A 23,306-nucleotide genomic window follows, 5' to 3' on the forward strand; every position below is an offset into this window, starting at 1 on the left:
TTCATATACATTATTGAGTAATTAATATGTGCCAAGAACTATGGTAGCACTGTGAATGCAAAGGAAACTTAAATATGGTCCCGTCTTCTGAGGAACTCATAATATAGCTGGATAAAAACATTTAGAGTTTTTCTGCAATTAGAGTTGAGGGTTTTCCAAGAGACACAAGAGAGCCCAGCTAGTTAGCCCTTCTCTCTTGCAGCTGATTCTCCTACAGTTCTAATAGGGTGGATCCAATTTATTTACTCTGTTTAATTTTTCAGGAATTTTCCTCCTGAAGCAAAATTTTCAGGTTTCCTTTGATTCCTAGTTACTTTTGCTTTATTGTTTTCTCTTAATGCTGTTTTCTTTTATTTTTTTTTAAATAAAAACTTGATTAAACAACAAACAAACAAACAAAACGTTACAAATTACTTTAGAAACATAGCCATAATGTGAACACTTGATTTCCTATGGCATAAATGCTTTAAAACTCTTGCAGTGTATATATAATTGAACCATAACATTGTGTATAGCAGCAGGTCACCTAGTCTCACTAGAATAAACATTGCACCATGTACACAGGATGTAAAAAAAGATAAACAGATCCTGTGCCTAAGTAAGCCTTGGTCTCTCAAGGGCAATTTTAGTGAAATAGCAAAACTCTTATCATGACTCAGAGCTGCCATAGAAAGTGTTTTGCTATGACAAAAAAAAAAAAAAAAAAACTTTTCAGTTATTGAGTCTGTACTATACCCAAAAGAAATACTTTTCAGTATGACTGATATAAAAATACATAACATAAAAATAGTCAAAAATATTCATGAGATTGGGGAGATTAGAACATAAATTATACACACAAAAAAATAAAGAATTTTAAAAAACTACATCTAAATGAAACATATCTAGCACAGAGATATAAAATAACCAGAGATCAAAAACTGAATTTCGGAAATAAAACACCAGCTGTATTTTAAAAGAGAATTCCAAGTAAGGTGATCTTTCACGGAGTTAACTGCTCCAGGAATACCTGCTGTGGCTTGTGATGCTGTGTCTGCTCTCAGGAGTAGTGACGTAGATGAACTGATGGAGGAAAGATGACATTCACAATGGAAGGTAATATTCATTCTTTTATTAAACTATATGTATTTATTTGTAATATGGTTCTATGTTAGAGCCAGGGATTAAAACACCACACGCGAGCGCGCACACACACACACACACGGGCACATGCATACATACTCTCTCTCTTTTCTTCCTGTCTCTCACTTGCCCTCCTTAAAAAATATTCTCCATGCAGCAGCCAGAGTAATCTTTGTAAAAAGCAAGTCAGATGAAAAACAAATTTGATAACATGTCTATTCTACTTGAAACCTCCCTCCAAAACAAATAAAGCAAACAGAGTAATGTGGACGTCAGCGAGGACGTAGGAAGGGGCTGTCACGGAGGATGCCTGTCCTTATCTGGAAGAATTTTGTAAGAAATTGTTAGCGAAGTTAGGTTCAGAAGCAAGGGCTGAGTGAATGCCTGACTGAAAAGCTTGTATTTCAAAAGCGTTTAACAAGGAGCCACTACAATTCCTTAAGTGGCCTAATTTTATTTTTGAAAAAAGATTCAACTTAATACTCTTTCATCGGCTGCTGACTGTATCTTCTTGGTCCATTTCTGTACCTTGATAACACAGTGGAAGTGGTCTTTTCTCCTGAGGATCCCCTAGGCCTGTCAGATGGTCTCGGCACCTGTGTGTATATTCTCTCGAGTGAGAAGAGATCAGAGGTCTGTTACATGATTAGGAGACAGGGATTAGAATTCACATGTAAAGTTGTAAAATACCAGTGTAGAGCGTGGCTGAAAGGTAGAAAAGGCAAATTCCATTTTAAAGACTTCGTACGGCAAAAGTACACAAACTTGGTAGCTGAATAAAGAAATAATTCACAAAAAAACCTCCATTTAAGCAGTTCACTTTTAATTTTGTATTTAAGATATAACCTAAATAGTTATTCACTCATTTATTCAGTCATTCAAAACCTAATTTTAAATACTTTCTATATGCCAGTTACTCACGAGATCTGGCTTTATCAATTATTCTGCATAAACTTGTTTAGCATCACCACCTTTTGAATGATTCTAATTAATGTATTAATTTTATAATGAGAGAAAAAATATTAAACTAAAGAGACACACAGTGCTTTGTAATGTCTCTTACTGTACTCCTTATACTAATTATGGTAAAAAAAAAAGGTGTTCATTTATTATTTCAATTTTTCTCATACCGCTTAGAAAAATTTTTCATTTAGAATGTAAATTCCCCATACTTGTTTTGCGAGTAGGTATGAATTTTTTCTAAAAGACTTAATTCGAGTCTGCTTCCTAAAGTTATTTGAAAGTGAAAGAAGAATCTTTTACATTTTCTGAAAATTACTGCCATTTGATATTTTTTATGTAATTCTAAAATAGTGGTATAAATTTCAACCTATGTGAGAGAAGATAATTTTATTTTCGCAAAGGCTAGAATTTGTATGATCTTAGGGTATAGCAATATTTACAGTTTAATTTCTGACTATACATACGGGAACTTTTGGTTGGGTTAGGCAGAAACTTCTGCTTCTAGCCATGATGGGGTCCAGACTTTGCCTTCTGCTGTAAACAACTAGAAAACTTAACACAGTATATGAAATAACTGTGTTCAGAGATTGGAAAACAGCACATGACCTTGATTCCAGGGAAGTGGAAGGAAGCAAACAAGGTGAACCCTAAAATCACTTCAGCTTTCTGCCTGCAGGCAATTGCCTGGTTGTTGTTCAGTGAGAGAGAACACAAACAAGACTGGGCCATCTTGCTAATTTAAGAAGACAGAACTCAGAGTTTAGGAGGACTAAGGCAGCTCACATTTTCAGTGCAGAGTAAGGGAGAGGAGGGATGTATGCAGAAAGTGTCCCAGAAGTTAGGATGTGAGTTCACTTGAGTATTTGAGTGAATGACAACTGCTCACATAATAAGCAATTCTTCAGTAATTTTGGACTAGTAATTTTTCTTCCAACAATTTATGTGTTCAAATTTATCTTTTGAATTCACTGGAGCAAGGAAGGCCAATAATAGGGTTATGCTTTCTTAGCCATCATTCTGTTTTTATATATATAAAGTTGCTCAAACTTTCCTAATTATACCAAAAATTCCATAATTCCTCAGTTTTTACATAGAAATGTAATAATTAATACTGTTTCATTGTTTAACTCTGCAAAAGGTAATATAGTCAATTTCTTTATTAAAGTCATTATTATTGAAAAACCTTTAAACCCAGCATGCAATGAATTGAAACTCACACCTAACTCTAAGGTAATTAGATATATTTCAATCCATATACTTAAGGCTTTTCTTTGGCATATAGGATTTTTTGAATATTACTTTTTTTTTTTTAATCGTAGTATGGAAACAAGTTCATATCTGAAGCAGAAAACTTTCTGGAGAAACCATCTTGAAGGCATATGAAGTATCTCTGTGTTACAGGTCATACGGAAAGGTGAAGTGAGTTGCTGCTGGATTTGCACGGCTTGTAAGGAGAATGAATACGTGCAAGACGAGTTCACCTGCAAAGCTTGCGACCTGGGGTGGTGGCCCAACGCAGATCTCACAGGTAGGAGCTGCTGCACGTGTCAACCTTGGCCCTGCCACCATGCACATTGTTTAAAATGTCGGCGATTAGCTCATGTCTTTGCAAAATTCACTTCCTAATGCTCGTGTCAAAGGGTACACGCAAACCTCTTATAAGTTTTCCATGATCTATATTGAAAGTTCATTTAAATCTAAATAAAAGTGTATTAAAAGGATATTCTGATATACCTATCGTTTCCTATTTTTCCTTTACAAAATTTTGTTTGAAATGTCTCTAGTCACCAGAACTTCTCCTTGCATGCATTTCTTGCACATCTATTGTGAGCACTGCCGCAGGCTCTAAAGGTACAAAGGTAAGTAAAACACAGCCTCAGATTGATTTTGCTTAAAATCTATCGGGAAGAAACCATGTAAAAATATAATATAAAATAGTTATTAATATCAAAGAGACATGTATAAAATATTGTAAAGTTTGTTAGGTAGACAAGGAGATGAAAGGATTTCCAGACATAAAGTAGAACATGGGAAATGTAAAAGCATATAATAAATTTGGAGAAAACTCTGGAACAAGTGTATGGGGTTAATTGATAGACCCAAGGGCCTACAAGAGAAGTGGTCAGAAATAAGACTGGGTGAGTACACTGGCAGAGCGTGGGGAAGAGCCTCTGCCTGGCCTTTCCCTAAGTGTTTTGACTTTGTCTTTAAGCACTGGAGAACCAATGAGGGATTCAAAATGACAAATAATGTCATATCTCGGTCTCAGAAAGATGTCCCTGGTAGTATGGAAGAGGGTAGTGAGACGAGACACGAAACAGGGAGAAGTTAGGAAATTATTGCATTGGTCCAAGTGAGTGATTTCAAAGGTTGTGGGCTGGAGCATCTGTGGCAGGAATGGAGAGGAATAAATGAATGTGAGAGACGATTTGCTAGTAAAATCAATGGGACTCATACGGATGGATTATATGGATTTATAAGTTTCCTAAGAGCAATGTTCAAATATTTGGATTTGGTTTTCCACAGCCCCAAGTGTGAACTCACACCTGAGGAGTGTTTCACAGATATTTTTCACAAATTTTAAGAGTAATGGAACCATGGGAAGTTTGTCATCTGAGTAATCTAAAACCTCATTTGAGAAAGAGGAAGCTGAGGTCTAGAGACCTGTACTTGTGTAACCAATGTCATGCGACTGGTTAGGAGCAGAACCCAGTTCACTGACCCCTGATCCTATGCCTCCCTGGGTATTGTTGAAAATCACCAGAGAGGGTGACATTCCTAATTGTCGTTCACTTTTTAACTTGTTTCCAAATAAGAATAACAAACTAAGAAATTATGTGACTTATTTAAAGCACATCAAAAATGGCTAGATTAGTAGAATCAGGTCACATAATTAAAATTGAACTAAAATGAGTAAGTGAGCTTTTAGAAATCACCTAGTATAAAGGCGTTTTTAAAGGAAAGGAAATTAGAGCAGAATATTTTTGAAAGTACAAACTGTATCTCACTCGTCTTTTTATTCTCTGGCTAAAAACTGGTCTTCAACTTTAATGTGCCTAAAAATTACCCAGGGATTACCCACCTGCAGAAATTCCCATTCACTGGTTCTGAGATAGGACCGGCAGATTCTGAGGCATTTAGTTCCTGTCTCATCCTTTGAGAAATATTACTCTCTACCTCATAGCATGGTGCCTTGCACATAATAGCTCCCTAATAAATGTTTGCCCTGTGCAGGGAATTAGAAAGAACAGAGACTCACACAAGTTCATCTAGGTCAATGCAGTTGGTTAATAGAGAAGCCACTATGAGAATCCAAGGCTTTTTGTCCCTGGATCTAATGCCTTCTCACTATGCCACTTATCTCATGGTTGTGTACAATGCACTGGCTTAAAAAAGCTCTTCCAACCTCCTTTCGGACACATCCCTCCTCTCCCGCTCGTTCTGTGTCTCTTCACATCTTTGTCCTCCTCACAGTGTGTGCTTCTTGCTGGGCCTTTTTATCTTGTGTAAGCAGGTCTCCTTTAGATCGCCATTGTGCCTGAGAATTGCGGTGGACTTCATAGTCAGTCCTCGGTGCTATTTGACTGAGACCACAGTCGGGTGGGAAGAGGCTCAGAACAAAAACCAGCCTCTTACTCAGGTTGACCCTCAAAGTCAGAAATTCTGCCTTTGAGGTACAAAGATTTTGCTCTTGTCTCCATTTTTCGGGGCTTCCCCAAACTTTTCATTCTACTCGATTTGCAATTTAATTGGAGCTTATGTCATACATGAAAAGGAACTTCCATTCTATTTTAAAGCATTAAAATACAAAACAAAACAAAACAAAACACACAAACATTTAAAAAAGATCTAGCACGATGTCGTCATGGAACTCAAAGTCATATTTTATGCCCCAGAGAACTTCCATTATGGGTATATTGTCTGGCCACTGCCAAATGATCGCCACCATTGATTTGGGCTCTTCGACTTAGTAAAGTGTAAAAAATATCTTCTTTGCCTGTAAATAGATGAATAGTAATGCATCTTTCTAAAGCATTTAATCTATCATCCAACATATGTATAAAAGTCACTTTAACATTCAAACGAGTTGAGCCAAGCAACAGCTGCTCAGATAGCCTTTAACTATAGGGGAGTGGCTACTTCTGGATCATATATACAGATTATTTTGCAAATCTTATGTTCAGGATCTTTCAGAATATGCACCTCTCATACTAATTTATACTCAGTGTTAACGACACCTATTGTTTCTGCATCCTTTTCAGTCTTATACAGAAATGCAAAATGAGATTTTATTTGCCACTTACTTGGTGCCCTGTCAGGCTCAGAGCAAGGGTGCAGTATATGGTAATGTGTTGTTGTTTGTTGCTATGGTAGTAGTTGTTCTTAAAAAAGAAAACCCTCAGGCAGAGAACACCACAAATCAGTAGAAATACTCAGAGGAGTAAATGCATTGCCTTTAAGCAGATATTTTATTTTCATGGATGGATTTTTTTTTTTTCTTACTGAATTTTAGTTAAAATGAAAACTTGTTCTTTGGGAAATGGTATTTTTTACTAAAGGTAGAATTTGTCAAAACATGTTTAAAATAATTTTCTGAGACAGTTACTTTTCATATATGTTCCAAACACTAATATTAATGAATAAAAACAGGTTCGTGAGTGAGATTTATTTTTATTAGCATATGCTGTTTTTGGCTATGAAGAAAAATTGGTATGTTTCTTAGAGGAAGTGACTTCTGAAGTTGTTAATAAATTTCTCATATTTTCTTCTTAGGAAGAAAATGCAGTTTAATTCAGCATTTAAATTTCACACTTTATTTCTTATGATGCATAAACAGGGATCTCTTGTGCCATGATATACAACTAGACAGTAGTTTAACAATTCTTGGGCCAATTATATGTCATCCAATGCTACTTATTTCTTTTAAAAAGTCAAATGATATAAAATGATTCCTCAGAAAGCCAGACAATACTAAAATTTATCATTAAAAAAATAGAATAAACTAAGTTTATAGAAATTAACTAATTTTAGCTATTTTTTCCATCCCAACAGTTGCTGTGACTTCTCATACAATATACTCATTTATTTAATTTTCTGTTATACACTACCATCTGCTTTGTGCCAGGCAATTTTTTTTTTTTTGAGAAACTGGGGACATATGGGTGTGTGAAGCAAGGTTTATATCCTGTGGGATGAGCTTCATATGAAACTAGACATGTAAATAGCCAATTATGATCTAAGTCTTACAACAGAAATGTGTGCAAAATGTCATATGAACACAGAGAAAAAAAGCAAATAAAATTCCCTGGGAAGAAAAGAGTCTCCATAGGGAAAGGGATATATGAGTTGAATATTGAATAATAAATAGAATTTCACCTGGTAAGTAATTCATATTAACGTAGTTGCCTTAAAAAAGTATTTTGATGAAGGCTTATGTAATCATGGTATTATAAATGTTATTCAATGCCAAGACACTTTCAGTAGAATAATTGCGACATTTCTTCATTTCCTGATTCCTATGAAATTTGTCTTTAACAAATTGGAACGAAGTCTAATAGTATATTTTAGCTTCCTCTAATGCATTTGTGCCTTATGGGTCAGCCAATATTTGGTTCAAAAATTAGAAATAATCCCTAGTCCTCAGATTAGAGTTATTGCCACTTCTCCTGAGTTTTACTCAGTAATTTGTAGTATGTTTGAAGGAAACTGACTTGTGTGATGCCTCTGGATCCTCTGGGATAACTCTGGGACACTGTTAGTTTCTTAAGTTCTCTGGGCTTTCTATATAGTATATACAACTCACGTGATGTCTTCTCTGTTTGGATGCTGGGGTCAGAGTAGGCTCAGGATGCTCTTTACCACATGTCGAAGGTAAACTCCACTCCTTGAGATACTCAAGTACATCAGGGGTTGAACAAGTCTTCTCTTTAAACCTCAAGACAGTACAACAAAGTACATTATATTAAACATTACATTATATATATGGACAGCATGGATATTACAGCTAATTCCCTCAAGATAACAAAGCTAGCGCTTCTCAAATTTAGGATCTCTAAGGAGATGAAAGGAAAGGAAAGGAAGGGAAGGGAAGAGAAGGGAAGGGAAGGGAAGGGAAGGGAAGGGAAGGGAAGGGAAGGGAAGGGAAGGGAAGGGAAGGGAAAAGGAAGAAAAGAAAGAGAGGAAGAGAGACAAGAAGAAAAGAAAAGCAATACTTTTAAGAAAATAATTCAAAATGTAAATGTTCAGTCCCAGTACTTATAGGATGCTGTGTTGGGTGGTCCTGAATGGCATTGAAAAGCCTGGGAAAAGAATCTAGGATCTTCATAAGAGATAAAGCAATCATAGTGGAGTCATAAATATATTGTTTCAGGGTGTTGTTATGACAACCACTACTGTAACAACACAAGAATACTTATATCTCCTTCTAGCATATCGTTTGTGTATAGTACACTGTGTAGGATAAGCTTAATTTACGGCTAGACTTGAGTGACTCTATATAATATATAGAGAGAGGCCTGAGCATCTGTCTTTGATTCTTGGCTACATTAAAGGGACTGGGAATTATGATATGCAGTTGAAATTTTGAAACTCCACCAGTGACAGTCAAAACCAGTTGTGTACTGATGGATTTCACCTGGCATACTCTGTTAGACAGGCTGACTTGCCTATATGATTTGAGGGTCATAAAAAGACTTCACTGGGTACTTATGCCTTGAGCTGTGTCAAAGCCAATATTCAATGTGCAGATTTTGGTAGCTCAAGCCACAGGTACGCCCTGTGGGAATAAGGATCCGAGAGGGCTTGCACCTGGATATCTCTCAGTCCCTTGGTACTTACTGTTACTATCTTTCTTTTACTGTGCTATGTATGGCCTTTGCCTTTAAATAAAAACATTTCATGAGTATGTTCTGTGAGTCTTCTGAATCCCTTCAAATATCTGAACTCGTGAAATCTTTATGCATAGAAAGAGTACCATTATTGGAAAAATTAGTGTAACATAACTAAAATAGCTTGATATGATTGAATTGCTGTGTTAGAGTATTGTCTTTATAAAGCCTAGGTTTAGGGGAGTGCTTATTATTACTAGTAAGGAGACCATTAAAGACAAAATCAAATTTGTGTAGCTTTAAATCAGTAAAGAAGAAAAGTATGAATAAGCAAGAGTACAGAAGAGTATGATGTGTACAAGAATCTTCTAAAGATGATCTTGTGCAAAAGACCACTATGTAGTTGTCAACAGGCTCCAAGATTCTTGGGTTAACAGTCAACCTCCAAAAGCCTTCAGCTTCTGGAGAGTCTCTGCAGAACCTCAGTTTAAAATTGCTAAGGGGTTTAACCTTCATTTGCCCACTGAGCTGGAAATGAAGACAGCCTCGCATAATTTAAATTCTTAAATAAACGTCCCAATAAAAATGTCCCCAAAGCATTAGATTAATAAATTGGAATGTGCTAGGTAAAACCACAACTCTAATCATATTTTAGCCATTGTAAGTATTGTAGCTTTTTCAACAGGGGAATGCTTTAACCTGTCCAGGAAATAAACACAGTATTTAAACTAGTTCATATTCATAAACCATAAATGGAGGCAGCTGTAGACAGTCCATTTAGAGTTACTTAAAGGGTCCTTTTGCAATTGTACCAATCAATAGCTCCACCTTTACAATTTTTTTTCAAATTGATTTAATTACAAATGAAGCATGAACTGGCCATATCTGCTCTCTTGGAAATATTTTTCCATTAGTGCTCAATTTTGCGGCCAATTTGTCTATAAGAGAATGAGTTATTTTACTTTTCCATCAGGATTTTATCCAGTGTCTATTGGATATTTTTTTTCACTTTTACCAGCTAGCCACTCTGGTTTTGTCAGATATTATCCTCGCAGATGTTACAATGCAATCAATCATTCTGGCATTTCTTTTAGGAATTTCTTATCTGGCCAGATTTTGTGTATCTCTAATTGAATGCTTAAGCTTCTCCATAGATTTTTTATTATTAATAAATTATTTGTTTTATATAAGACCCTTATGTAAGAACTTCTAGTCCTTCTAGTAAGAGCAATCTGTTTAGCATGATCATCTCTAAAATATTTCTATTATATTTTTAAGGTGTTTTACAGTATCTATAGCTTTCATAGTACCTTTTTTAAATACAGATCTCAACCTTTATGGCAGGAATGATTTTACATAAGATCAATATATCCTCAAAGTAACATTTTTTATTTTCAAAAACTATCTGAATAAATGTTTAAACTATTGCTATATCATGTTAATTTTAACAATTTGATATGTCACAGAGAAGATCACAATTCAGCTATCAGAAACATTTAGATTATGGTAAAGTATTGCATTTTATAATATTTTGTAGGCTATTTATTATATATTAAAACTAGTAGTTTCACTTTTTATTTTTAATATCAGAACCATAGTAAAACAAAATTAAGTCAAGATTTAGTACAGGGTTGTTCGAAATTCTATTCTGGTAGAGACACTTCTTGACTGACATAAACACAATCTTGAGAGTCTCTTCTATTGATTAAGATTTATAAAGCTTCTGTATTATGACTGTTACATCAGTGGACAGTAATATGAGAAGGAGAAGTAGCAACAATTCATAATTAATTAACTAGTGGAAAATTTTGGATGTTTTCTGTTAATAATAGGTATTTATTACATATGGTAACATTAAAGACCTTGTGTGAAACTTAAAGATATTTTGACTAATTTAGTTTATGTCTGCAATTGTCCTTAGGCAAGGATACTAAACATATTAAATTAAGCGGCTGGCTTTAATTATGTGAGTTTGTTATCTATTGCTGTATAATAAATTCCTCAAAAACTTAGTGGCTTAAAACAATGCACATTTGTTATCTCACAGTTTCTGTGGGTCAAGAATATTAGCACAGTTTAGATGGGTCCTCGGCTTCACGATCTTTCACAAGCCTAAAGTCAAGGTTCCAGCTAGGGATGAGGTCTAAACTGAAAGCTTGATTGTGGAAGGGTACACTTCCAAATTCACTTATGTGGTTATTGGGAGGACGTAATCTTCAAAATTGTTGAAGTGAGACTTCAGTTTTTTGCTAGTTATTACATGGGAACCACTCTCAGTTCCTTGCAACATGGCAGGTTGAATCATCAAAGTCAGCAAGAGAGTCTGCTACCACAATGAAGGTCATTATCTTATGTAATTTAATAATGGTAGTAACATTCCATCAATTTCGCTATATTCAATAGAAAATAAGCAAGTCATAGGTCTTGTTCATACTTGGGGAGGAGAGGATTACACAAGGACATGGAAGGGATTACACAAGGACATGAATCCAGTCTGCCTTAGAAACTGCCTACCACAATGAGCAATTGTTCTTTGAAATGTGCTATGCTGTTGTGTTAACATATTTAGATCAGCATTTTCATATTTATACAAAAAAGAAAGATTTATGATAATTTGGGTACATATGATAATCTGTATGTTTATGTCCTCAGTTCCAATCAGTCTTCCATTTCCGTTGAGGCTTTTGTCCTTACAGATTCTGGGACAAAAGCTATTTCTTAAAAAATTTCTTAAATTATACATAATGTAAGTATTATTATGACTAGAACAGATATAATTCGGTCGTGTGTAAGAACTTTAGTACATCTTATTGGGAGTAAATGCTATCTATTAAATTTTGGGGTTTTATGTCACAGAGAATAATGTATCCCTCTAATAATAACCTCAAAGTACCAGTTATAGGTTGGGGCATAAGATTGTTAAAGATTTTTGCTATTTGAGTGATTTTATTAAACCAAGGTATTTGATGTTCTATTAAGAGAAAGATTATTGGTAGACATAAAGGCACCTATATCAATGAAAAAGAGACATTGCTTCTCTTGGAAGTTCAGAGGAAGGACAGGGAGTTCTGTGTCCCAACGTGTCCCATAGAGTTAAGTCATTGGACAGAGTTTAAGTAGTTGTCCTTCTGAGCTTTGGCTAATATGGGACGCTGATTCTTTAAATGACACTTCTGTTTGCAGCATCTATAGGTTTGCTTGTCTATAGCCTTGCAAGTCATAGAAAATAGAGGCCCTTTTAATTGCTTTACCTTAAGATCCATCATTATATTAATTACTAGTTTTTCACTTTTTAACTCTATCAAAATGTCTAGCCACATATAGGTTATTTTCTGAGTTAGTAATTTTATATTTCGACAATTTTTTTTTTTTTGGTTTGATTCCCCTAATTCAGGTTTGAGATCATTTACAGAAAGAGAGGATATAGTCCTTCTTATATCAGCTATTGTATCTACCCCAGAATTATTTGAACGTTTCCTAAAGTCTATCTTTTATCTTTATGTAGTTTATAATTTTGAATCTTTATTAAAAGAAAAGTTTCTTAAATTGTCTTATGTAATACATTTTCTATTTTTACTTTAAAAATTTTATACCACTGGGTTATTTAAATCTCTTTCTAATCTGCTGCTTTGAAACATTTTCCTCCATAAGGCTAACAATTAATTGAATTAATTGGTACATATCTGTAATGTAGGACAATAAGTATCTAATAAAAATCCTGAGTTCTGCAGAAAATATTTTGCCTGTATCTCTGAAGTTAAAGAAAACCATTAATTATAGTTCTTAATTTGGCTCAGGGCTTTGAGTCAACTTTCATAGATCTGACTTGTGTTCTACAAATTTAAAATGTGGTATTCTTTTCTAATGAAAATTCTGAGGACAGATTAGCTCATTTAAAAAATTCGGTAGTTATGTAGAAATAGAGAAATGCAAAGAAAAGAGCTTTCAAAAAGTTTCCAAGGCCTTGACAAAGACTACCTTGGAATTTGAATTTTATTTTGCAACCTCTGTATACCAATTAAGGAGCTGAATATTGACTGTTTAGTATTTTGTAGTCTAATTTGTCTACAGCCTCTCTTAAATATTTAATTTATTGATTATGTGCCATATCAAAAGTTCTCCAAATTGATCATTATTATTTTAAATATCTATCTATCTATTTAGTCATCTTTCTAAACTTTATCAGAGAAATGAGAAGGTTTAGAATTAAAATGAGACTTTTTATAGGAAGCAGAAGTTCTTCCACAAAGAGGCTGAGATTTTTACATAGACAAACCCCTGATACACAAGAGAGAGAGGCCACTATTATTAGTTAAGAGCTCGTGCTCACGAATGGTTGGCACTTATTTATTAAATGTGAGTCTGTTCCTGATTGGGTGATTATTAGAAGCAAGTGCTGCCTTGGATTGGTTGACATGCAAACAAATGTTCACTGAGAGGTGCTGTTGTTTATTGAACAGATGTAAAATAGTTTCCGATGGTTCCTTGTTACATGACTACAGAACAACAAATCTTTTTCTAAATCTCTGAAAATATCTTTATTCTCACAATTTGGGAAATATTAGCATAGACAAAACCCAAAATTCTATGAAGGAGTTGTCTCTAGGACCTGAGATGTTTTTCTGCCTCTATGAAATACAAAACAGACTTTATTCTCCATCTCGAGGGAAGAGATAAGCCAGGCGTTTAGGAAGATGGCTCTGTCTATCTTTTCAAGAGGTGGATGAGAGAAGAGAGAATATTTATTATAGGCTGATAACTCAGAGGCCCTCAGTTGCTATGTACAGTTCATACATAACCAAAAGAGTGAGACTTAAGGTAAATAATTATATGTGGTAAATAGGAGACTGTGGAATCTTCTAAAGCATTTAAATAAATTTGTGCTTAAAATGCTTTACTGACCAAAAAAAGGACAAACCAAAAGTTACGTGTGATTTGGACTTGCCCCTAGACAATAACTACATAAAATAAAATGTTATTGGTTTATTTCTTGCTAACTTATCTATTATATACTCACCATTTAACCTTTACTGGAAACATAGTTTAGTTTTTTTCTTTTTCTTTTTTATTTAAAAATTTTGGAGTGATAGTGTTAGTAAAATTTTGTAGGTTTTAAGTGTACAGTTCTATAATACATTATTTATACATTGCATTGTGTGTTCACCATCCAAAGTAAAATCTCCTTTTTTCACCATATATTTGACCCCCTTTACCCTTATCTACCTACCCCCCCCCTCCCTTTTCCCTCTAGTAACCACTAAACTATTGTTTGTGTCTATGAGTTTTTGTTTGTCTTGTTCACTTGTTGCTTTCTGTTTTTATATTCCACATATGAGTGAAATCTTTTTCTTTCTGAAAGTGTAGAACCAAGTTCCACCCACAGAATGGCATCCATTTGTAATGCTGGCATTGGAACAAAAGATTATCTTTATAGGCTGAAGTATGTTGCGTTAGGATTGCAGTGATATTAGGATCGGGAACATAATTGTCCAGAGCAAACAATGAAGTATTTTTATTTGTGTAACAGTGAGGCATTTTTAAAAAGCATTAAGATAACACAAATCATGAAAGATGTGAAAATAGCTATGCCTTTGGTAACTAGAAAGCACTGTTATCATTGGTCCCCAGTAAAAATCTTGGATTCATTTTAAAACTATCTATCTTCTCACAGGCTGCGAACCCATTCCTATCCGCTACCTTGAGTGGAGCAATATAGAATCCATCATAGCCATCGCCTTCTCCTGCCTGGGCATCCTGGTTACCTTGTTCGTCACTCTCATCTTCGTGTTGTATCGGGACACGCCGGTGGTCAAATCCTCCAGTCGGGAGCTCTGCTACATCATCCTAGCTGGCATCTTCCTCGGTTACGTGTGCCCTTTCACTCTCATTGCCAAACCTACCACCACATCGTGCTACCTCCAGCGTCTCCTGGTCGGCCTCTCCTCTGCCATGTGCTACTCCGCTTTAGTGACTAAAACCAATCGCATCGCACGCATCCTAGCGGGCAGCAAGAAGAAGATCTGCACCAGGAAGCCCAGGTTCATGAGCGCCTGGGCCCAGGTGATCATCGCCTCAATTCTGATTAGTGTGCAGCTAACCCTGGTGGTAACCCTGATCATCATGGAGCCCCCCATGCCCATTCTGTCCTACCCGAGTATCAAGGAAGTCTACCTTATCTGCAATACCAGCAACCTGGGTGTGGTGGCCCCTGTGGGCTACAACGGACTCCTCATCATGAGCTGTACCTACTATGCCTTCAAGACCCGCAACGTGCCCGCCAACTTCAATGAGGCCAAATATATCGCCTTCACCATGTACACCACCTGCATCATCTGGCTGGCATTCGTGCCCATTTACTTTGGGAGCAACTATAAGATCATCACGACCTGCTTTGCAGTGAGCCTGAGTGTCACGGTGGCCCTGGGGTGCATGTTCACTCCCAAGATGTACATCATTATCGCCAAGCCTGAGAGGAACGTCCGCAGTGCCTTCACCACGTCCGATGTGGTCCGCATGCACGTCGGCGATGGCAAGCTGCCCTGCCGCTCCAACACTTTCCTCAACATTTTCCGAAGAAAGAAACCAGGGGCAGGGAATACCAAGTGAGTTTGACTTCTCTCTCTCTCTTCTCTCTTCTCTCTTCTCTCTTCTCTCTTCTCTCTTCTCTCTCTCTCTCTCTCTCTCGCTCTCGCTCTCGCTCTCTCTCTCTCTCTCTCTCTCTATCTCTATCTCTATCTCTATCTCTATCTCTATCTCTATCTCCACCCCCATCATTGGACTAAACCATTTGTTCCATTTCTGCCATCTTTTTCATTTATTTTATTAATATTGTCCCTTTCCTTTTTTTCTAATCTCACATTCTGTTGGAGTAGAAACATAATACTAAAGGTCTTCTTGTCTTCATTTCTTTGAAAGAGCAAGAAGCATGAAGCAACAATTATCTGGTCATATCTCTATTCTGACCTAGAATCTGTACTTCTGTTCTGCCGATAATTTTTTCCTTTCACATGAGTCCTCTCTCTGTGGAGCATCTACATATCTCTGGTGTCTGGGTCAGAGATGCAAACTCTAATTCTAATTTCTTAGTTTAATTTTAGTTTAAACCATGGTCGAAGATTTTTTTCTGGTTTATTTTTATCATTCTGGAGCCACATCATTACTAATCCAGGATGAGAGGAAGGGAATTAAGCACCTGGGGAAATTTTTCAAAACTTGACTGCCGTTGAGCACCAAATATGCCTTGAAACAAGTTCCTTTAAGCAACTATCATATTACGTTCCTCTTACTTATTGAACTTTAATGTATATTGTACCAAAGGTGTTCCATAAGGCTAAACATGAATTGAGCTATCTCTAAGGTGAGGTCATAACCAGAATGTTTTCTAGCCATAAAGACCAAAAGAAATAACTAGATATAAGTGATGAGCCTCAAATTCAAGAGTCAGTGTGAACATCAAAGTCCAGATTATTTCTATTCTCGTAATTCTTTTAAGTAGTTTGTGTAATAAACCCTTTCTTATCTTCTTCCTGACTCTCTATTGCAAAGAAGCATATGTGAAAATTTGCATGAGTCATCTTTTTCTAAGATGCATGAAAACAAATTTTATGTAACATTTACAATTTTGAAATTGACATGGATCCTGGAAGTTCTAAAGGTAATTGAACTATCTAAAAATTAAGCAATTTTCCCCATTAACAGTATTAATTTTACTCTTTGAAATAATGCATTAAAGTGAAGAATTTTAATAGTAATTATTACAGCACATACACTGTTATATAATTATTCCACCTACTTGAACAAGTCAGGAAGATAAGGGGGCTGGGTGTTATTTTCCTTCATTTTGTAGGTGAGGAAACTAAGCTGCTGTGAATTTGTCCATTCTTTGCTGATGTCTTAACCACCAACATATGTCCATTCTTTGCTGATGTCTTAACCACCAACATATGTCAAAAAATCTACATGCTTTAAATTTCTAGGCTTTGTACCTTTACTTGCCAAGTAGAACCACGGGCAGCTTTTACAGAAATCGCATAATTGGTTTAAGAATCAGATAAAGGAGTCTATGGAAAATATATATTTTTAAAATCCATAAAGTGATTATTTCAAGTAAAGACATCCCTCATTTTTTTTTTTTCAGCATCAGGGATAAAGCTAATAATTTATACTACTGCTCACTGTATCAATTTCAAGTTCTTCATAGGATGCTAATTGTACAAGTTACTTAGTCATTTCTTCCTCTGTCAAGGCTTTTCATGCCAGCCAGCATCCCCAGGGCAGCAGCCTCCTGGCAGGGAGTCATCAACAAGCGTGAGAAGGAAGCAAAAGTGCCACGAAATAAGAAAAAAATAGATAGACCATAGCCACAGAGTCCAGATGTAAAATGGCATGACAATTTTCATTCAGAGGAAAGAAACAAGAGGAAACAAAATGAAAATAAAGAAGAAACTTTTTAAAATGGGAATGTTTGTAGGAATTAAGAGGCATCCTTTTAGGCCTCCCATATGGCTTTATGAGGGTTCCATCCCACCATACACCATCATCTAGCTCCATGTCTCTAACTTCTCTGCCTTTATTGTGGTTCTTCAGAAACTTTCATTTGATTTTTGGTCATGGGTCCTTAATTTAAGTTCTTCTTCTAGCCACGTAATGGAAAGAGAGAGCCTATGTGATCAAGATATCTTGTGCTGGTACCCAGAAATAAGCATTTCTGAAAGCTCTTCCGGGGATTCTGTGTACAGACAGTATGGGGACCTGTCCAGGAGAACAGTGACTAATGCAGAGGATGAGGCTAGTGTTAGTGTAACTGGTGTTACTTTCACAATGCTTTGCATGTTGACTGCAGCCCGGCGTTGCTGTACATCCTGATCACTTCCCCACACCTGCAGCTGCTCTCCTTATAAGGTGCCAATATTCCCTTTGCTCTCATGAATTTATAAATCAATTTCATTTGGGATCCTGCTTTTGAGAGAAAAATCACCTTGTTCTAAATTGGAATAAGAAGTACTGGTTTCACCAGTAAATTACTTAACTATTAGCGGAATTGATCAAGCACTATCATATTAGTATGATAAAAGTATAGTTCTAATTAATAATAATAACATGCAGCTTTCTTATTATAATCTATAGCTTCTCTGAGTTATACTACATTGTTGAGCTGACCCATAGAGGGTATTTAAAGCTAAACTTCTATGGAAAACAACCATTCATTTACTCATTTTTTCTAATTTATTCTACTGTTCCTTCTTTGGGAACTCTCTCTGAGACTGAAAATTTTAAATATAACAATAATCTCGGTGCGTACATTTTTACCTTTTTTATTGCTGTGTTCTCTTTTCGTGGTGTTCATCTCCAAAGTTAGAAAAATCACAAACTATCTAATATTTTCTCCAGCAACAAAAATCTAGCAGAGTCTTGCCAATTGAAGCAAGGGGCTGAAAAACTCTAGAGAACAAACACATCATCCGATGAGTTTATTACCATTCTGGATGTGTAATTCCTAAGTTTATGGTGCACTGAGGGTGTTCAGCAGCCTGCATTTATAGCTATAAACACAGAACAGATGCTGTAACGAAGAACTTCCAACTGATGTATCTGTTTGAATACTATTCTGAGGAGTTGCAAGTACTACATTCTCATAACAGGCTGTTTCTGAGATACATGAGTGTAATGATGATGTGGGTCTGTTTTTACAAAGTTTATTTCATTTTTAAAAAATTTTATTCACAACCAGATATCTGAAGCAACCAAAGGCTTGGGCACTTGCTTTACAAATTCTGAAATGGAATTTCAGAGGTTAAATAAATTGGTCATTTGGGTTACTTGAGTTACTTATTGTCAAAGTTCAATTAAGCATAATCTTACTGTGGAAGATCAATCAAATAGTATATTTGCCTTGACATTTCCAATTTCTTTAGCTGTTAGTTCAATATATTTAAATGAGAAAATATTCAGACTTAACTTAATATGAAGATATTGGTAAAATTCTCTTTTTTTGGCAATGGAAGAAAGATAGAAATCCATAGACACTCATAATTAAGTAAATAATTTAGATCCAAGTTACATATCATTCCTTTTAAAGTCAAAATGAGTTAACGTTATGCAACTAAAAAATTAAAATATTATGTAAATGATGTGTTTCCTTTAAAAAATAATTATATCAATGACTAAATGTCACACTGAAATTTCTGCTTAGTTTCTGGATAAATTACGTCAGTGAGTACCAAGCAATTTGATGGCACATGGAGATAAAATTGGACAATTTCCTCCTTTGACCCTTTTGCAAACATAACTGGAAAAATACAGCTACTATAAAAACAGATCAAGACTACAGGAGTGGGATTAAGGAGATGTCGATGAGTTGGGTTTCAAACTTTTCAATCAAAAATACTAAAAAGCAAAAAAATAGAGGAATCAGTAAATCATTTAGAAATTTAAGTCAGGAGCTCAAGAGGAAAGTCTGAACTAGATCTACAGATTTTGAGGGCTCAATTGTTAGAATGTTTGGGTGGCCAAATGATGATTACGACATGAGAAAAGAAGAATGTAGGAGGAAGAACATTAGGGAACACACTTAAGAGATAAGGTAAATAAGGAAAACCGGAAGGCAAAAAACAAAATGGAATCAAACAGAATGAAACAGAAAGACTGCAGTATCATGGAAACTAAGTAGGAGACTGTCTTAGGCAGCTTGGGTTGCCATAGTAAAATCCCACAGACTGGGTGGCTTAAACAACAGACGTTTATTTTTTCACAGTTCTGGAGGCTGGAAGTTCACATCGGGGTGCCAGCACGTTTGATTTCTGATGAGACCTCTCCCGTTGGCTGCAAACAGCTACCTTCTAGCTCTATGTTTATGGGAACCTCTTTTCTGTGTAGGCATGAGGCGGGGCCAGGGCAGAAGAAGGAGAGACAGCTGTCTGAGGTCTCTTAGAAGAGCACTTAAGGAGGCTGGGAGAGAGGAAGGAGTGGTACAACAGAGGAGAAATTTACGTTTGGTTGTAATATCTGAGAAAGGAGCCAACAGAGAAAGACAAATTGAAAATAAAAAAGAAAATTTATATGGTTTATGCTGGGCACCCAGACCCATTAATGTAGAGCCATTTGACATTGATTGACAACTGTGACAAGGAAGCAACAACACTTAAGAACATGTTCAACTCTGTATGTATTGGTTGGTAATATTTTTTTAAGAATGAAAAAACCTAGGCTGGCAACTTAGAGGCATTTTTATTTTTAAATCTGATAATTCAACCCTTCCTACTGATTTTATCAGACCTCTGGACTTAACAAACATTGATTGTTATATTTGAGAAGAGACAAATAAGAAAAAGTCTGGAAAGTAACGTGTGCTTTCCTGGCACTGTTGGTGGTGCTGGAGGATTCATAGCAGCTCATAAAAAGAGGTCATTTGTGGAAGAAAGAAGGTCCAGACTCAGTTGGGGATGAAGGAGATACCTTCATTTGATTGGAAGGGGCCAGACATCCTTGGATGTCTCTCTGATAGCTGGTCACAGTGCCTGAGCCTGCCAGCACGAGGAATTTTGGGGTAAAGCCTATGCCTCTGAAAATTCAAGCCAAAATGCCTTGTCTCCTTGAAAGATGTAACACTTTATCACCTAAAAATGCATTCACCATATATAAACACAGATAATAAGTTGAGTGCGGAGGAGCTGCTGCTGTGAGAGCCCAGGCAGGCCATGGGCTTCAGAGCAGCGATAGGATGAATGATATTAGGACTGGGGAGGAGGGAGGATGGACACAACTCATCCCCCATCAGGTGCAGCAAGTCTGCAGTCGCCATTGTTTCCTTTTTCTCTTTTCCTCCTGTACATAATATACTCATTCTGCAAACAACACAGACATAGCTACTTTTAATACTCATATTTTAAGTTTTCGTATTCTAGGCTGAGAACATGGGGCACAGGTTATGCTACAGCTTCAAAGAGAACGTAATTCCTTTTGAATATAGGTCACCTTTTATGTTGCTTTCAAATTCAAATAAACTTGCATGACTGATACATCTTCACGTTCTCAAACGGTATTTTATCCCCATATGTTAATAAGGTGTAGTTTCTAAACCGAATTCAGATATATTCTATATAAATATCCATGATGACCCAGGGTAGGTACATATAACACCATTATGCAAATAAAGAAACCGAAAGTCACTGGAAATGTGGAAAAGCGCAAGGCCAGTTTTATAAGATGAAGTGAGACTATAATAATTGTTTTCCTGGTAAAATTACTTATTTTTATCAATATAATAGCTGTTTATGCCTGTTACCTTAATAATGTATATATTCATTTATGCATTCAGTAAAATGAGTAAAACATGGAGCCTGTCCTCAAGATGTTCAAAGTTTATTGGTATAACACACATTAAAATAAAATCAGGTGAGTGAAATGATAGGAAGGGGTTCAATGTGGTGATTCAGGTGGATGGGTAAATTGAAAGTCAGAAGTTTATTCATTTTTCTGCAAGGTCCAACCCTATGTAACAGTTACTTTTTTCCCCCTGGGCCCATTCTATGTAATAGTCATCTGTTAAATGAAAGAAACTACTAGAGGACACACTGAAGTCCTAAAGGCTAAACTTGACCATGGATGTTCTAAGGTCATGAGCACAGAGCTTATAAGCTCATTAGCTGGAACTCTTTGGCTTCAAGTTAGAGAAGCCAACTTAAGCTATCCTAAGCAATTTTTTTTCTCTTTGTTTTAAATAAATGAAAAGAATACAGTGCTCAGCACATAGTAAAATCTCAATAACTTCATGACATTAAAACTATGAAAATAGGCGAGTGTGTATGGAAGTTCGTGTACTAATGTAAAACTCTGCATTACACTCTCACGTAAGGAGGGTTCTAAAACTGAGTATACACGTTATCATTATTATCAGCTCATAATACCCATGCGGTGTGGAATGGAGTAGCTGTGTTTCTGCTGAAAGCAGAGGCATGCACGTGTTGCTCAGTGGGAACTGTGTGTATGGAAGGATGCCCTGTTGGACATGGCTTGGCAACCTGTCCTTGGTTGGCCACAGCTAAAGAAAGATGAGGTCATTTGCATTCCATCTGTTAGCCTTAGTGTCCAGTGTAAAGTGTTACCTGCTCAGAAGGGGAGCATGTGAGCGATGTTTTTGTGAAGCTAGTTTGAGAGAAAAAATATTAACAACTTGTGAAATAAGAAGAAAGTACCAGTGTATTTGGAAGCTTCAGATCATGAGAACAGAGGCTGCAGGCTCATTAATTGGAATTATTTGGCTGCAAGTTATAGAATCCAATTAAGCTAGCTTAAGCAAAAGGGGATAGGGTAATTAATAGAAAGAATGTAAAGAACAACTTCAGGTATCTCATGGTAACAAAGTTTGGAGTATTCCTGGGCCACATGGGGCACTGGGTTCCTAGAGAAAGGCTCCAGACCTTTATGTCATCTTCAATCTCCTTTGTGCCTCCATTTTTTCCTCATAGATCCACTTTGTTCATTTCTTGGGCCCTTGTGGTGAGTCCAAGGACAACCATCCCAATTCTCCTGAGTTTACATGTTGTTATAGGTCCAGCTCCTCAAAGAGACCTCTACCCACATGGTTCAGAGAGGAGCTGATTGGCTCACCTTGGCCTGGGGAGCTGTCTCAGGTCAACACCATGATGGACAAAGAGTGGAGTCACAGAGTATAAACCTGTCTTCAGAGGCCATCGCTGCTGTTTCCTGTGCTTTAGGATTGGGGAGGCAATTCACAGAGAAGGGGGTTTGACTGTGATATGAGCAAAAGTCCTGCAAGGTGCATACCAGCCTAATCCCATCTCCAGGACAGCCCCCATTCTTCCTCGCCGCCTGAGTAATTCATTTCTAAGTACCTGCATTTTTCATTTAGAGAGATTGGCCAAAAACAAACAAACAGACAGACAGACAAACAAAAAACCCTACAAAACCTACAGATAGCTAGCCAATCAGCCAAATAATTAATCACCTATCCAAGCAAAATGAGAGTGACTATTACACATTCCACTGGGTAAGCCAATGAGGAGAAAGAGAACACTATAGCTCTGATACACTATTTATTATGAAAGTATGGGTGTAGAATCAAACAAATTTAACAACAAGAACTTGTCTTTGTTACTTTTCTAGAGATTTCTGCCTCTAAAATGCTCCTCGGTTGCTCCAAGATAAAATGAAAAAATAAATAAATAAAAGATGAACAGAGAGGAGGAAAAAAGTAGTTTTGTTTTATTACAGGGAAACAATAAAATGTTACTTGTTAACATTTATTAATAGAATAAAAAAAGAAATCAGCTCATATTTAATCAAGGTAACCCAAAAATGTGTATATAATTTGATTTTATTTCAAAAGGGTAAAGAAAACTCCCTATAATTGAAAGCACCTTAACAATGCCCTCT

General features: G+C 36.2%; 1 protein-coding gene across 5 annotated transcripts in view; it reads left to right on the plus strand.

Moving 5' to 3' along the window:
* The window catches only part of GRM1 (glutamate metabotropic receptor 1), a 323,300-nt gene that overhangs the window by 274,839 nt on the left and 25,155 nt on the right, over nt 1-23,306 (plus strand). For all 5 annotated transcript variants that reach the window (XM_016160274.2, XM_016160276.2, XM_016160278.2 and 2 more), the window contains exons 7-8: nt 3,487-3,613; nt 14,584-15,514. In XM_016160274.2, the coding sequence (XP_016015760.2) occupies nt 3,487-3,613; nt 14,584-15,514 (1,058 nt within the window). The remainder of the gene's footprint in view (nt 1-3,486; nt 3,614-14,583; nt 15,515-23,306) is intronic.

The sequence above is a fragment of the Rousettus aegyptiacus genome, unplaced genomic scaffold, assembly GCF_014176215.1.
Source record: "Rousettus aegyptiacus isolate mRouAeg1 unplaced genomic scaffold, mRouAeg1.p scaffold_m13_p_1, whole genome shotgun sequence".
NCBI lineage: Eukaryota > Metazoa > Chordata > Mammalia > Chiroptera > Pteropodidae > Rousettus > Rousettus aegyptiacus.